Source organism: Callorhinus ursinus, unplaced genomic scaffold, assembly GCF_003265705.2.
Source record: "Callorhinus ursinus isolate GAN/ISIS: 27379988/994484 unplaced genomic scaffold, GSC_fseal_2.0 scaffold85, whole genome shotgun sequence".
Taxonomy (NCBI): Eukaryota; Metazoa; Chordata; class Mammalia; order Carnivora; family Otariidae; genus Callorhinus; species Callorhinus ursinus.
In genome coordinates this window covers 2,066,231-2,083,365 of record NW_027397147.1, presented here as the reverse complement: position 1 = coordinate 2,083,365, position 17,135 = coordinate 2,066,231, and the positions used below count along the sequence as shown (strand labels likewise).

Genomic DNA, 17,135 nt, shown 5'->3' with positions numbered 1-17,135 from the left:
TAAGTCTCCCGTGACTTGAGAAGTGTAGCCAAGGTGAAGGGGAGCCTCCAGAGGCTTCTGTGCAGGAAGTGCCATGGTCCAGCCACTGCTTTGGAGACATCCTCCTGAGCGGAAGGAGGGCTGGGAGACAGGGGGATCTGGGGAAGGGGACCTCGTGCTGCCTCATCTTTTGCCTGGGCTCCTTCTCATGCCCTAGCTGCTTCCATTTTTGACCTGTTTCTCCCCTACGGTGACCTAGTCCAGACCCTTGACGAGGACAACATGCCTCTGTCCAGCGTGGGTCTCTCTCCTGAGTTTGCAACCCCAGCAGAGGCCGGGGTCTCATTCCGCTCTCCCCTTGGGGTGCAGGTCATTGAGTGTGAGGTGTCTCTGTCCTTACGGAGATGTCCTGTGGGCTGTGGCATACTTGGGTCTGGAACTCAGGGGCCGGGAAGGGAGGTCAGAAGAGCAGTGAGGTGACAGTTTGAGAACAGTGGCCCATCGAGAACAAATATTCCTGTGATTGGCAAACGGAGTCATTGTCCCTTGGAGTCAGGAACTTGTGGCCACGGTGGCTGCTTGGCAAGGACCTGGGAATGAGGTGGTTCTCCCCCACCCTCACCTCCATCCTGGCATGAGAGGGCCCTTCGACTGAGCAGGCTGGACAGGATGGAAGCCAGAGAGGACTGGCGGGGGCTTCCTCTGGGGCAAGTGGACTTGCCCCCTGAGGAAGATTCCCTCTGAAAGATAGTGTGCCTGGAGGGTACGCACACAAGTTCTGGGGGCAGCCCTGGGCCTATCAGTTACTAGCGACGGGGCCAAGAGGAGAACTCTGTGCCTCAGTTTCCCTATTTGCTGTGTGTGAAGGGCTTCACAGAATCCCTGGCAAACAATAAGTGCTTGACAAATATTAGCCATTATTATGATTGTTATTGTTTTAATTAGCTCTGTAAACTTTTCCTAAATGCCATCCCTGTACTCAGTCCTGCCCCTGTCTAAGGACAAAGAGATAAGACATCCTGCCCTCAGGGTGTTCACTGTTTAGTGAGAGAGACAGACAAATGGATAAAAATTCTATCAGGGGATGAAAATTCTAGAATAGAGGGAGCTCCAACTTCCTGGGGCAAAGGAGGGTATAGGAACACTTGATGGAGATGGTGACATTGGTGCCCGGCCCGGGATGACACGTGGAAGAAGAGAGAGGGCAGCACTTGGCATTGCAGGCACACAAGCGCTGGGGTTGGGAGCCAGGCAGGAGGGAGCTGGCTGGAGCCCTAGGCTGTGAGCATGTGCTCCCCGGGGCGGGTGGCTGTTGACTCCAAATGCCCCTGACCTCACTTTTTTTTTTTTTTTTAAGATTTTATTTATTTATTTGACAGAGAGACAAAGCGAGAGAAGGAACACAAGCAGGGGGAGTGGGAGAGGGAGAAGCAGGCTTCCTGCCGAGCAGGGAGCCCGATGAGGGGCTTGATCCCAGGACCCTGGGACCATGAGCCAAAGGCAGACGCTTATCAACTGAGCCACCCAGGCGCCCCTGGCCTCACCTTTGACAAAGCCAGCAGCAATGACAGCCTCGCCAGAAGTGTTCCTGCCCATGACATCATGCTGAGGCCAGTCAATTCCATGAATCGGACACAGCCCCCACCCCTCCTGCCAAGGGGTGCCAAGGAGGGGGAGGAAGCTCCTCTCGGCCATGCCCAGTCAGGCGACACAAGTTCCTGTCCGTGCTGGCTGCCACCACCCCAGCCCAGTAAGGACAGGAGCCAGGCTCGCACCCTCTGTAACCTGATGCTCGCCTGCATCGGCCCTGGCTTCTGAGTCCACTCCTCCAGGGGTGCCACAGCCAGCCCGCGGTCATGGTCACGGTCACGGTGACCTCCTCCCTGCTGGCTGCCGGGCCTGCTCACAGAGCTCCACTCAGTGAGGTCCAGTGGAGCCACTGCAGGGGGCAGAGACAGCTGTTGCAGCCACTGGCCTGGAGTCAGGTTAGACCAGGTGTCCCTGGGAGGGGCCCAGGGATGGGCCCAGACTCCTGCCTCCACTAGCAAGCATCCCTGTGCTGGAAGCAGGCCTGAAATGCAGGCCTCTCTGCACCCAAGGATGAAGGGCATCCCTCTTGCCCTATCGCCAGAGGCCGAGCCTTCCCTCCTCCCCCCTGGACTGACCTGAGCCTCACCTTCAAAAGGCACAGACACTGCTTGGATGCCAAGTGATGGAATGATAGAGTGCACAGGCTCTGGGGTCAGACCGCCTGGGTTCACATCCCAGCTCTGCAACTTCCTAGCCGTGGCAGCTGGGGTGAGTAACTTAACCTGTCTGTGCCTCAGTTTCTTCATCTATACGATGAGATAATCAAACCTGCTTAATCCAGAGATTGGAAGATTTTTCTCCATAAAGGGCCAGAGAATACATACGTTAGGCTTTGCAAACCTAGGGTCTCTGTTGCAACTACAGGGATGGCGGCCATTGTAGCGCAAACGCAGGTGCAGATAATACGTAAATGAATGGGCATGGCTGTGTGCCAATAAAACTTTATTTATGGACACTGAAAATGGAATCTTGTATAATTTCCATGAGTCACAAAAGACTCTTCTTCTGATCTTTTTAACCATTGAGAAAAGTGAAATACAAAATATTCCTAGGTCATGAGCAAAAACAGGATCTGGCCCATGGGTTGCAGTTTGCTGTCCCCAACACTCGTCTCCGTAAGTGCTTAGAACAGCACCCAGCACACTGTTGCTGAGCTCACATTGAACTCCTACTGTGTGCTTAATACATGTTAGGTATTGTCATGTTGGAAAGTGTGAGTAGAGAAACGGTTGTCTGCGGTGTTTGGCTTGCTGCGGAGGGGCAGGCCTTGGGGGGGGCAGTGGCTGCCTGGGAGGAGGAGAGGCTGAAGTGAGTTATCAGATGATCCTTTGTGCCTTGGGCCACCACTTGCTGGGGTGTCCGGCAAGGCCCTTTTGCAGACCTTTCTTTGCTTGAGTAAGGGGCCCAGGGCACTGGCTTAGCTGCCCAGAACATGGCCCCACCCATGCTCCCAGAGTGAGGACCTCCTGTCCCATCCCCAGACCTCCCCCCATTGCACTCTACCCCCACACACTCCAAGGACCTCGGGCCAGCTCCCTGCCTGAGGGCACAGAGGAGAGACCTCTCCCCAATGTCAAAACCTAAAAACAGTTTCTTCACAGCCTCAGCTCCCAGGCTGGTGCTTCTTCTTGGCGTTGGCACTAGGCAGTGGTTATCTGCCCTTGATACTTCAGGTCATATCCTTGGGCCCCAGCCCAGGCCGGAGGAGTGGGTGAAACTCCCAGCTTGGGGCTTTGGAGGAGTCTTTCTCTCTCAAGATCTGGTGAAAGCTCTGTCAGGCTTCCCTTCTGGCCTTCGGCTGGCTGGGCACCATTTCCTCGACCCCTATCTCTCTCTGGAGCAGATGTGCCAGGGGTTTGGGCGGCCGGCTCTTTCTCACCCTGGACGGCTGTGAAGGTGGCTGGGCAGGGGCCAATGGGTCCCCTGCACACACCCAGGCCCCATGTTGTTGGTCAAAGCAGACTTGTCCTCAATGTCTCTGAAAAGCCCAGAGAGGGGTGCCAAGAGTCCCTTCCACATGCAGGAGACAGGGTGACATGGTCTAAGTTCTCAGACCGGGGCTGGGGGTCCCAGCTATATTTCCCTTCACCTCCCTGCCTCAGGACTCAGCTGGTACCTGGGTGTCTGTGAGCTGGTCGGAAAAGGCCCTCTCCAAACGCAAGGTATTATATCTGGGAGGCGGTGTGCCAGGCACCTGGGTCCCTGGGGCTGGAGGCAGGCGCAACGCGGAGGTGAAAGTGGGCAGGTCATTGTCTACATCAAGGCCTGGGTTGTCCTGGCCCTGAGGGCCAGGGGGAGCGTGCCTCCGGGCCCACCACTCCTTGGCCTTCTGCCACTGGTGGCGGGCAATGATAGAGAAGGAGTCGATGAAGAACACCTCAATGATCTCAATGACACAGACGACAGAGCAGCTCATCCACAGGCCCAGCTGGCCACCGAAGTTGGACAGAAGCATCTCGATCTGCAAGGGAGGTCAAGCCACACCGTGAAGAGGGCCCCTCCTCCCAAGTTGGTCTCATGCAAGGACCCCCGATTCCCAAGGGAGCCCCTGGCAAATGCTGGCCCTGAATGGGTTTGGAGGGCTTCCAGTCCCCTCTTCCTCTGCCTATGCTGATCCCAGGCCTGGATGGCCCATGGCAGCCCTGCCAGCTCAGACTGAATCGCTGGCATCTGACTCTGCTCTCTGAGGCTGGGCAGATGGGCACATTTGCAGACCCCAGACAGGTCCCAGAAGGAAGCTACTCACGCTGTTGGCAGGGCTCTCCATGATGGATCTCTGGTTCAGGTCTTTGTAGAATATCAAGAGTTTGGCCAAGTCTGTCCTGCAGAAATTCCAACAGTCAGGGCCAAGGTGAGTCGGGCGCCTGTGCATTCTACCAGACGACCAACCCTTTAGCGTGACTGTCTCCCTCCTGCCCAGCCCCCAGCATGGCCCAGGCCCTGAGCTCCCCGGGGGTCCTAGAACCTGGTCCCTGAGACTCCTTCTGTACCCTAGAGCACATCCCCAACCTGGGCCTGGTTGTTCAGGCCAATTATTCCCTCCACAACCATTTCCTACCCTCCAGACTAAGTCAGTCCACCCAGCTATACTCCCCTAGCACCCTGTTCTTCATTAAACCTTGACATTGCGATGGTTTGATTGCAATCTCAAATATGTACAGGAGACATGCAGGTAATGTACACAAGCGAGGTAGGCTGAGTGTAGGGAAATGACAATGACCATAATAGCAGCCAGCATTTATCAGACACTTCCTGTGTTGCCACCCACCGTTAAGTGCTTATGTAAATTCACTTGTTTGATGCTCACAACAACCCTAGCTAGCTATGTTTTCATCGTCCCCATTTTACAGATGAGGAAACCAAGACCCGGGTTGGTTAAGTCACTTGCCCAAGAATGCACTGCTCGTAATTGGCAGATCCAGTATTCAGACCTGGATGAATCTGGCTTCACAATCCATGCTCTTAGCCGCTGTACTAAATGGCCTCCTGATAGGACTGTGGCAAACTGGAAAGCCCATGCTTATTCCAAAGGGACAACTGCTACTCAGCTCTTTAGTGCTATGAAGAACGGAGGTTTGCTGTTTCCAGAACTTCTGATCTTTCAAGGAAAGCCAGACGTAACGGGTTACTTTTGTGGAGCTGGATTTGGTCTAGGGGTCACCGGCTCTCAATGCTTGGTTTAATAGTTTGCAACGGCTTGGTCAAAGTCTATCTTTATGACTAGACCATAAGGCCCTTTTGGGCAGGGATCATGTCTGCTCGGTCATCATAGTACCCCCAACACCACACACAGCACCTGGCACCTAGTGGATATTCAATAATTGTGGGAGGCTAGCCTGGCCTGGGTGCTGGGCCCTGTGGAGATGGGGAGGGCCCAGAGAGATGTGAGGTCACATGGCAATTCCCCCACCCTCTCTCACACCTTCGTCTCCATCCCCTGGGCTCCCTGAACTCTGGCCTGCCTGATTTTTGCTAAAGCTCCCTTGGAAGTGAATTTCGATGCGGAAAATTTAAATGGGATCAGAAGCTGCATGGCTCAGAGGAATATTTTTCCAACTAGGTCAAGATACATCAGGAAACCATGACATCAGTTTCCTAGGCCATGACCACTACCTTTGACAAAGCAAACCAGGATAGGAAATATCACATCGCAGCCACAGAGATGTTCAAACTCTTTGTCAGCTGATATGGGCACTGATCATTCCGAACGGTGCCAGGATCACCGGAATGGATATAAACAGTTGGTTTGGCTATACCGGCTTGCAGTGTCTGAAGATCAGCCTGAGTGCTTTGTACATCATAAGGAAGTGCTATTCCATGAGACTTTTACCTCATTTATATATTCAATGGAAAACCATTTTCATACCATGGGTTACGGTCAAAACATTTGAGAGCCCCAGGCCTAGCGCAGGGCCTGGCTCCGGACACAAGCTTGATCAATATTTGTTGAATAAAGGAACGAGTGAACGAACAAGAGAGGGTTTGGCAGGGCCAGTGGAGAAAGAGGAAACAGGGCGGGGGTCTGCTTACTTGTTGAGTTTTTTCTTTATTTGCTGGCCTTGGTCCCAAGTGAGAACGGGCAGCAACCATTTCTGTGACAGAGAAATAAGGAATGACCTGGGGATGTCTCGAGAGCCCAGGGCCAGCCCATGCACCTCCCCTCCTAGCCTCCGCACCCCATCTGACCTCCCCTGTGCATCTCTCCCCGAAGCCAGAGGACCCAGGTGGAACATCAGGCTCCGGGCTGAGGATATGAGCCGAAAGAGGGGGCAAGGTAACTTACCTCGGAAACCATGGATGGCCACTGTGCCAGACTGGTGGTCAGTGTCCACTCCTTAAAGCTAAGGGGGTAGGGCACAGAGTGAGTGCGGGAGGCCCGGCCCGGCCCAGCCCTGTGTGTTCCGTCCTCCCAGGCCCACTCACCTGCAGGCTTCCCGGCACACCGCCTGGCAGCCCAGCTCCTCCCGGACAAAGGCCTGGTGCAGCTCATAATAGCAGTACACTGGGGGACAAGGCAGAGGGCAGTGTGAGCTTCGGGGCCACAGTGCCCTTCGGGGAGGGGTCAGCCATGGAGCCCCCAGAGTCTCCTTGTAATGATTTCTCCTCCCCTTTCCTGTTCTCTGGAAACAAATGCTGCTCTGTCATGTTGAGAGACAGAATACTGTGGAGGTTAAGGACATACGCTGGGGGGTCAGCAGCCCTGGCTTTGAGTCTAGCTCTGTTACTCCCTGGCTGGGTGACCTTGGACAAGTTGCTCAACCATCCTGAGCCTCAGTTGTCTGTTCCGTGAAAGGGTACCATCTGTGGTTCCTGCCTCCTGGAGCTGTCAGAGGTGGCCAACCTCTCAGCACACGCTGGGGTTCAGCATTTGGTCCTTAATCAGAAAGTGGAATTCAAGCCAGGCTTCAGGACAGGAGTAAAACTCTGCCTCTTATCTCTCTATCAATACCTCCGTCCTGCAAAAGGCCCTAGCATAGGCTGGTGCTGGGGCTGGGCGGACCCCACTTCTGGGGCAGGTCTCACTTACTCCAGTTGGGGTGCTGCTGGTAGTTACAGTAGTTGGCTGCTGGAGGTAGAGGCTGGTTATACTGGGCACACCCACATTTCTCCACCATCTTTGTCTGGAAGCACGAATGAAGGCAGATCTGAAAGACGAAACCCAGGGGTTCCCTTAACCTCCTTGTACATGGACTCCAGAGAGCTCCCTCCCTACACAACCCGCATCCAGGGGGCCGGCTTCCCACAGCCTTGGCGGACCGCATAAATGTGCCCCAGTGGACTGGGCCAGGGGTGGCCCTGGCACCAAAGGGACCGAGGTGGAAAAGTGATTGAGAATTCAGATTAACTGAGAGGAGGAGAACAGGCTGAGCTGGGGCTGGACCTGGGGCGGTCCTTTCTTAATGACTTGAGTGCTGACCCAGGGGAGTGGGGGGACATCGGAGCAGATGCCAAGAAACAGAGGCCCTCGCTTTTCTGTTCTCAGGTGCAGGCCCTCCACGCTGGATCCTTGGAGATCATAAGCTACCACCATAGCCACAAAGCTTATAGCATGCAAGCTCATGGCAAGGGCTCTGAAGGCAAGCTACTCCAGTTCAAATCCCAGGTTTGCCACACCCCAGCTGTGTGACCTCAGGCAAGTTCCTTAACTTCTCTGGTTTCTTCACCGTTGAAATAAGTATAACAGTACCTACTTCACGAGGTTGTTGTGAGCAGGAAATGAATTGCTATATGTAAGGTGTTTGTCCATGGTAGCCTCTCACTAAATTTTATCCAGGAGTGTCTTTCCAATGAGCTGAGCTTTCCTTTTGGTCTTGAAGTCAGTTTGATTGTATTTCTATTATAAGTAGACATTCTTTGACTAACAGTCTCTTTTCACTTAGCGTCCCTACCACCTCTCAGCTCAGCTCCAATGTAAGCTAGAGGACTCAGTGCGAACGTAGGAACACCTGATCTTTTTTATTCTACTGGAATAATTCTCATTAACTCTGAGCATCCCAGGAGGAGGGGAACTGCAGACTCCCAGAATGTAAGAGAAGGCATAACGGATGATCGCACTCAAGGGTTGCAAATTCAAATCCTTTCAGGGGCCAGTGATAGAGGTGATACACTAGGGGCCGGTGGGGACTATGGGAAAGGAGAACATGTGTCTCCTTGAACGGGGCAACTCCACCCACTGTTTACACCGCAGGGCTGTGGACCTGATGTTGCCAGATCTTGTTTTTCAAGAGAAGCTGGAAATCTGGGTTTTCTTATGAAATTCCCTGACTTTTAAACACCATCCAGGCCAGAAAAAAAACTAGGTGTGCAGCCTGGAAGGGGCCTGGGGGCTGCCAGTTAGCAGGCCCTGATCCAATCCCACCTCCCCCTGTGACTGCTGGGGATGTCATCACTTGCCCGAGGACATCATCGAGTGTGGGCCATGAGGGGCCCAGAAGCCAGGCTCCCAACCCCTTGGCCAAGGCCTCCCCCAGACTGCTTCTCTCCTGTCCCTCACTTGCCAAGACCTATTTAGGAAGCAGGCCTGTCTCAGCTGTACATTGTGTTCCATGCAAACCTCAATCAATCAATTCAGCTCTGGTTACAGACGGATTGAAGAGGACTGGAACCAACTGGCGTTGTTTGTTCTTGAGGTCTTTGGATGAACCCCAGGAATTATCAGCAGAGTTCCTGGTCCCAGACACACCCCACCCTATAGATAACTGTCTCCTGTGTCCAGACCACAACCCAGGGCTGAGTGCCCCCTCCCGCCCATACCTGGAGGGAATATGCCGCGTTGTAGATATTACTGATCGGCACGTCGCTCCCGTCCTCCGTGCACTGGCTGTAGGGTTCACTGAGCTTGAAGGACTCCGTCTGTAATCACAGCAGCATGCATTCAGCCCTACCCGGCCCCAGGACCCAGATGGGGGCACCCCTGGGAACTGAGCATTTAGTCCTTCATTTAACAAATATTTCTCAAGCACCTACTAGGTGCGTGGTGCTATTCTAGGCACTGTGGACTCAACAATGATCAATAGAGACAAGCTCCCTGCTCTTGTGGACATTACTTTCCAGTGGGGTAGACAGACAGCCAAAAGGCAAATAGATGCATGAGATAATTTTGGATAATTATGGCTAGTGATCAGTGAAACTGGGAAGAGGGACTGGAGGGCTTGTGGGGATGGGTGCAGTCTTTCCAAGAATGATTGAGGAGGATGCCTTTGAGAAAGGGACACGTTGGCTCCACAAAGAATGGCAAGAAAGAGGTGGATTTGCTAAGAAGTGGAGGAAGGGGAGAGGGCAGAAGCCGCAGCAAAGGCTGATGTCGGGTAGGACCAGGGTGGCTGGAAGGCAGCATGAGAAAGATGAAGCCAGAGAGGGAGGTCAAGGCCAAATCATGGCAGCCTCCTTTGGCATGCTGAGAAATCTGGATTTGGATTTCAAAATGGTAGTAAGCCATTGGACAATCCACTGGGAGGGCACAGGAGGGGGAAAAAAGACAAGCAGTGACGGTGTGCTTCGTGGGATTCTCCTCCCAGGGAAGGACCCATTTCCTATCCTCTTGTCTTCCGGTCCCAGAAGTTGACTTGGAAAAATTGACTTTCTTAGAGAGGGCCAAGGAATGCTCCATAGAGTAGAATGATACCCTGATCAGAGGAGGTGAGAAGATCGTAACTCACAGTTCAAAAACCACATGAAATAATGTTTTATCGTGGTTTACTAAGTTTGGCTCTAGCTTAATATTTGTCACTGCAAATAAAAAATCCAGACAAGCCAATTAAAAAAAAAAAGAATAATGTCTCCCAGGAGGCAATGATAATTGAATATAAATTGTGACCAGCTTATAGCCAGGTTCCTTGTTTTTTTGTTTTGGTTTTTGTCTTTTTTTTTGTTTTCTGAGAGTGGGAGAAAAGGGGAAATCAATGGCAGATTTGTGGGAGGAAAGAAAATCTTTTTTTTCCACTGAAGAGTGGCCAGATAGAAAGATAACAGAGGGAGGAATCAAGGAGTTTGACCTAGGTGGAAAATGTAGAAATCTCAAGTCGTTGTAATCTCCTTCTGTTTATATTGTAATCCATCTGCTGTCCATTAGTGGCCCTCAATTAACTGCAGGGACCTCAAGGGCAATTGCCAGTGCCCGTTTTAAAACATTTAAACAACAGAAGCAAAGGGGAAAGTGGTCTTTCCTCAATGTGGTCTCCTCTCTTTCCTAGGAGAGGAGCAGATCTGATCTCAGATATACAGACAGACAGACAGACAGACAAGTGGACAGGCAAATATGTACTCACACATTCCCTTTGCCCTGAAATCTCCTTGTCACTAACAATGAAGAGTGAGCATCTTTCTGTGTCAGTACAAAATAAACAGACTGACTTCATTCCTCCAATAGCTGGGTGGCTAACAGATTTAGAGTCTCTAGAACATGCCAGGGCTGGCTGGGCACTGGGGTACAAAGATGCTGAGCGTGGCTTCCCTGGAGGGCACTTCAACTCACTGCCACCCTCTAAGCTTCCCCCAAGCTGCAGGCTTCCTGGGCAGATGTTCCTTCAAGCTCCTGAGTCCTGCTGAGTGGTCCCAGCGTGTGGCAGCTACAGACTTTACCTGCCTGGGGTGGGGGTGGGGGGCAGGGAGTATAAGACCCTGGCATCTAGGTGACAGGGTTTGTCTACTTGGAGAAGCCGTGTGCTGCCGGCAAAGGTGGCTGGAGCTCCTTCTACTTGGAGGACCAGCCCACGGGCCACTTCCAGAAATCATCTTTTGACTTTTATGCTTTTGAGTCCTCATTGGCCCAGTCCTCTGTAACAATGCTTATTGAACTCAGAGCCCCTGGGTTATTCAGGTTGCTTCCTAAAGCAATTTGGATAGGGCGGGATTGGAAGGTGGGGAGGTAGGGCAGATGGGGTGGGCACTCTAGTGCTCCCTCTCCGGCTTGCTCTCTTTTCCTCTCCCTCCCTCTCTCCCTCCCTCCCTTTCTCTCTCCCCTCCACCATCAGTTTTTCAGAACTGCTGATCTGTCCCTGACCCCTAGGGACACAAAAGTGAGAATGGGTACATGTGTATGTGAATGGATGCAAGTTTTGTATATATGTGTGAGCACTCATTCGTGTTGGTGCATACGTGTGTGTGAGATGTGTGTATGTGTGTGCATGCATGGGTATATGTAGGTGGGATTAAGTCTATGTGAGTATATGTGTGGGCAACAAGGCCCATTTTTATCACACCAGATCTTATCTGCTTCCTTCTTAGAATCCTGAGGGAGGCCAGCATTTGCACAGGAATCCTCAGCTTCTTAGATGTCATTTATTTATTTGAGAGAGAGAAAGAGAGAATGAGGGGGGGGGAGTGGCAGAGGGCCAAGCAGAGGCCCCGCTCAGCAGGGAGCCTGATGCAGGATCAGTCCCAGGACCCTGAGACCATGACCTGAGCTTAACTGAGCTTAACTGACTGAGCCATCCAGGCGCCCCTCCAACTCACCTCTTTAAAGGTATGAACTATGCCAGGGAAAAGCCCAGGCAGCAGCATGATGCCCTAGATGGAATTACGGGTGGTTTAACTCTCTTTTTGCTTTTCTTCTGTTTTTATATTGTAATAAATTATAAAATTTATTTGTGTATGGCAAAGTTTATACTTTTAATCAATGGAGGAAAGAAAAATAATTACACAATATATGAAGTTAGGACTACTGTTGATTCTTTGGAGGAAGCAGTGAATTCTATGTCTACTTCACATCCTGCAGAAAAAACATTCTAGTGAGTTAAAGTATTAAGTGAAATAATAAAATAACTGGAAGGTAGCTCAGCTCAGTATCTGATCTCAAGGAAGGAAAATCCTCAATAAGCATAATGACTAAAGAAGAAAACAAAGATTTTGACTATGTGAACATTTGAAAAGTTTGCATGTGAAACAGTAGCATAAAGGAAACTGAAAGGAATGCACAAACTGGGAAAGATATTTACAACACAAATGGCAAATAACTAGTACTTTTTCTATATATATGGAAGAGATCAACGTCTCATAAAGGAGCAAAGTGTCACCAAGGATAAGAAGAACTTTCCTAACCTCTCTTTTAGCTTCAAACTTATTTTTCCTTTCCTTCACATCTCTCCTCTTAAAAATAAAAAGTATAGTAACAGCCAATATTTTGGGAACACTTACTACACCTGAAGCACTGTTCCAAGTGCTTCACATGAATCAACTCACTGAATTCTCATTAGCCAACATTTTATTATCATACCCATTTCACAGATGAGATAACTGAGACATTGTGATTACACAACCAAAGTGCAACTCTGGGTCCTTAGTCCCTGTTATGCACATGCTTGTGAAAAGAGGTGTGCATGTGTTTTAAGATAAAAATGCACAGTAGGGTTTGCAATGACAGTGAAGTCTCCCCTCTCTCCAAGACCTGGCTCCACACCACCCTGGGTGAGTTGTCTACCCTTGCCCACTTCCTCGTCTCCCATTCATGATCCAGCTGATTGTACTTTGGTTTCTGTTCCATTTCTTCCACTGAAAACTGCTCTGGCAAAAACCACCGGTGATCTCTTGGTTGCCAAACCCAGAGAACACCTTTTGCCCTTTGTCTTGACTGACCTCTCAGTGGCATTTGGCACTTTGGTTCACACTTCCTTGAAACTCTCTTCTTTGATTTATCGGACACCAATTCTTTCTGGCTTCCACTCCTCATTCTCTGCCTCTATTTCTTCATTTTCTTTCTGCTCAGCCCTTATACATTTGCATTCTGTCTCAGGTCTTGGGTGATGCCATTTATTTCCAAGTCTAGAATTATGCTAGATGCCCACCCCAACCCCCACCTCTGTTTTTCTCCTGAGCTCCAGGTTCATAGCATTTCTGGACATTTTCACCTTGATTTCCCAAAGGCACAACAACTTGGGTTATGTCCCAAACCGAAGTGATCATCTTCCCCTACAAACTTATCCCTCCTATTGCATTCCCTAATTCTGAGCCTGGCACCTCCATCCACCCCACTGCCCAAGCCAAAATCTAAATATCAATCTAACTTCCCTTTTAGTGAGGTCTTTCCTCACTGACCTTGGTTGCCAAGCCCTGTTGCTTCCATGCTGTAGTATCTCTCAAATCCATTCACTTATGCTCATCCCTACAGCCATTGCCTCAGCTAAGGGTCTCATCTTTTCTTTCTGGAATTACTGTCAGTTTGCTGCCTCCAGTATCTTGATTCCTTTTTCTTGATTACTTTATCTTGACTATACTTCAGCCAAAGAGATTTCTCAAAAAGTTTCACCACTCAGCTTAAAATCCTTCCTGTGATGCCTTTGTAATGGCTTTGCCCTTTATTTGGACTAGCCCTTCCGGAAACTATTTGCCTGACACTTGTCCTTCAAGAATCTATCAGCTAGGAAGCCTTCAGCTTCAGCTGCTCCCAACCATCTGTACATCCATCTGCTCACCAACAGTCTGGGCTCCCCACCATCTGTACATCCATCCATACATCCATCTATCCATCCAGCATCATTTACTGAGCATCTACTATGTTCTAAGAACTGAGCCTCTTAACAAGACTGAATGTCTCTGTTCCCACGGAGCTGGGAACTGTTTCACAAAGCTGTGCGGTCTTATAGATAAGATCTTTAAAGATAGGTGTTCTGTTGTATTCATCTCTGAATTTCCAGTGCTTTGGACACACAGTCCCTTACTGAATAAAGGAAAAATTTTAACTGACTGTGTCTACCAGCTTAACATGCCTATCGAGAAAAATAAGTAAAGAAATAAAAAATAAGAAAGGAAATCTAGTTTGTTTGGACTTCTTCTTAGTAACCCCATGTTGACCTTAATAATCCCTAAGATTACTTTTTGTTGTTCCAAATGCTCATAAATCAGAAAAAGAGCTGACTGACCTAGCTCTGTCAATTTGGTTTTCTACATCTCAGATGAGGTATAGCAGAAAACCCACCCATGTCTTTGTTTACCCACCATTGTTAAAGAAACCATTTGCTTAACAAAGTGGTGGGTATTGCTAAGCTCGGAGAAGGAAATCAGAGGGCAGAATTCCTTAGTTCTTGCACTTTTCCAAGCTCTTGATCCTCTCCCCCAAGCCTGCAGACACTGTGAAAGGCGGAAGGGAAAGAGAGGGCCGAAGGGTAGGTAACAAAAATTTCTTAAAGGATAAGATGTACTGCAAATCCCAAGTCCTCGTTCGGGGCGCAGATAAAACTGCATGGGCAATGTTGGGTGAAAATCTTCACTATTCCGATTTGGGAGTTTTGCAGTCCTGGTGAATAGAAGAATCAATGACCCAGATCCTTAAGTGGTACCCTAAAGTCTTTCCAAGCCACAGTCTCATAGCTTGGGGCTCAGGATTATTGGGGGGGCAGAAATCTGTATTCGCACAGTCCAAGTTGGTATACAACACTTCTCATGTTGAAACAAACTTCCCACATTGGATTGTGCCTTCCGAGAGAACCCAGGTTCCAGGCAACCATCCTAATTGTTTCTCTTGTCCAGGACTGTCCATTTGATGGGGGCACAGAAGCCACAGATTTCCTCTGGAATGTCACTGTGTACTCAGGTCATCATCTCGGCTGTCTCAACTTAAATATTGCTTCCTTAGAAAAGTACTCCTTGAACTCCCCATTTCCCCCCATTAAAAAAAAGCCCTAGGTCAGCCATCCCCCTGATGGGTTTTCGTGCATCCTGCATTTCTCCTTGGTAGCGCTAATGATGATTATAATTAATCATTTGTGCAATTTTTTGTGTGTTTTTTTTTAAAGATTTTATTTATTTATCAGAGAGAGAGAGAGACAGAGGCAGGCAGAGGGAGAAGCAGGCCCCTTGCTCAGCAAGGAGCCCGATGTGGGACTCGATCCCAGGACCCTGGGATCATGACCTGAGCCGAAGGCAGACACTTAACCGACTGAGCCACCCAGGTGTCCCTGTGCAATTTTTTGTTTGTGATTGATCCTCTCTGCCAGACTCTAAGCTCCGACAGGACGGCGACGGTGTCTTACACTCTGATATGGTCCCACTGTCCAGCACATGAAGACGCTCAGAAAATACTTGTTGAATGGATAAATAATGGATGGATATACAAGCCCCAGTGCTCACTATATCACTTTATAACCCAATACGAAGCCATCATTTATGGCTGTGCTAAAGCTTTTGTCATTCTAGCTTTACTTTCGCTTGGGAAGACACACTTTGCTTCTCCTCTCGCGTTGAACTACTCAACTTTCTAAAGCTGAGGTTCCTCAGTTTTCTGCCTCTTGGAATAATCACCAGAGTTTGGTAAAAACACAGATCTTGGGCTCATCTTTCAAGAGATTCTGATTCTGTGGATCTGAGTCAGACGATCAGTCAGATTTGGAAACCACTGCTCTGGAGGACAGATTTGCAAGGAATGAAGACAAAAGGTGGAGAGTTACTGGCATAAAAAGACCTCAGTCCTGCAAACAAGAAGATTGCATAAGTAGTGGAGTATCTGGGGCACGGCCCTCTCTTTGCCCTTCTGCTCCTATAGGGCATAGTTGACTCAGGGATTGGAGTCTGCAGCCCAGATGTGCTTCTGTTGACAGGTATGAGTGTTTTTAGCAACCAGTGAGGTAAGAGAAAGTCAAAGAGTTGAGGGAGAAGGAGGTTCTTGATGAATGAGGTGAAATTGATTAAGTATGATTGGCTAAATAGGGCTCCAGTGGCCCAGTGACTTCCCATTAGCGATTAAGGAGTGGTTCACATGCCTCATAGATGTTTAGGTGGCCCAGAAGGAAAGGTGTTGATCTGCTCTATTTATATTAGTGACAGATATAGTTAGTGTCTGAGGCTTTGCTCCCAGCACAGGTTCCATAAATGCTAGTGTCTGCCTTTGCGACAAGCAAGATTCCTTCAATTCTTTCCCAAAATGGCATCCTGTGTCCTCGTTGATCCATACAGAAGATACAAAGACAGCCTTTAGTAGAACTGCTGGAGTGACCATTGCGGGAACTATTAGCAAATCTAGGACTATGCTTCCTTTTGAAACCAACACACTTTTCCAAAAGCCGTGCCTTATTGGTTATTCTTGGAAAAAAAAGATCTGTTTTCCTTGCCACCCCTGCAGAAATCAGAACATTCTCTTACCAGGTGCATCCCTATGGAGGTGGCCATGGCAGGCTCGATCTCTGTTCCCACATCCTCGATGAAGGGGTATTCATCCTGCCGATGGACAATCACCTTGGCCCCGCTGGAGGACACCAGGAAGGGGTTGTACTCCTCTTCATTTATGTACAAGATGACCTGCAGCCCTGGGAAGACAAAAGGCTACTGTGGTCAAAGGCTCGTTAAACATTCCCTGGCGCTAGCCTACCTCTCCCACCGCTTTGGGAGGCTCCAAACCAAGAAGCAGGCATTTCCGACAAGTAAAAGATGGACAAGGCTAGATCGGAAGCTTCATGGAGAAGAGGGGGTGGAGGGATGGTGCTCGACTTGCTCACTGCTGTTTCCCCCAAAACAGCATTACCGCCACAGTTCTGCTGAGCTATAAAGGAACTGCTACCCTACCTGAGACATGCATTTCCACGTGGTCCTTTGGGATGGGGCATTCTGCAGAGCGTCCAAAGGGACATGCAGTGCTATGGCTGCTTAAACCCTTATAGAAAAGCACTAATGGAGTATCTGATCACTGGTCTAACTTCTCTCCATACTCCAGCTCCTACCCTTGCAGGATATTCTGCACCCAGCAGCCAGAGGGACCTTTGAAAATTGGAAATCAGGGGCACCTGGGTGGCACAGTCAGTTGAGCATCTGACTCTTGGTTTCGGCTCGGGTCAGGAGATAGAGCCCCGCGTCGGGCTCTGTGCTCAGTGTGGAATCTGCCTAAGACTCTCTCTCTCCCTCTGCCTCTCTGCCTCTCTCTCCCAGACAAATAAATAAATCTTTTTTCAAAATTTTAAAAAATAAAATTGGAAATCAGATCAGGTCACTCCCTTGCCCAAAACCCTTCGGTGGAAATTCCATGGAATAAAATCCGTAACCTGACTGTGGCTGTCACGCCTACAGGGATGCAGCCCTCCCTCTTCCCCCCCCCCCCCCCCCCCCCCCCCCGCTCTCTCAAGAAGCTCCGGGTACACTGGACT

The 17,135-nt window shown here is 49.8% G+C and overlaps 1 protein-coding gene across 2 annotated transcripts in view; it reads right to left on the bottom strand.

Annotated features, from left to right (window-relative positions):
- Window positions 1-2,504: 2,504 nt before the first annotated feature.
- Window positions 2,505-17,135, bottom strand: part of SCNN1G (sodium channel epithelial 1 subunit gamma) — a 30,507-nt gene continuing 15,876 nt past the window's right edge. For both annotated transcript variants that reach the window (XM_025855467.2, XM_073887965.1), the window contains 8 exons: window positions 16,141-16,304; window positions 8,824-8,922; window positions 7,097-7,214; window positions 6,493-6,571; window positions 6,353-6,410; window positions 6,100-6,161; window positions 4,316-4,391; window positions 2,505-4,030 (listed from right to left, as the gene is read on the bottom strand). In XM_025855467.2, the coding sequence (XP_025711252.1) occupies window positions 3,668-4,030; window positions 4,316-4,391; window positions 6,100-6,161; window positions 6,353-6,410; window positions 6,493-6,571; window positions 7,097-7,214; window positions 8,824-8,922; window positions 16,141-16,304 (1,019 nt within the window). In that variant the 3' untranslated portion in view covers window positions 2,505-3,667. The remainder of the gene's footprint in view (window positions 4,031-4,315; window positions 4,392-6,099; window positions 6,162-6,352; window positions 6,411-6,492; window positions 6,572-7,096; window positions 7,215-8,823; window positions 8,923-16,140; window positions 16,305-17,135) is intronic.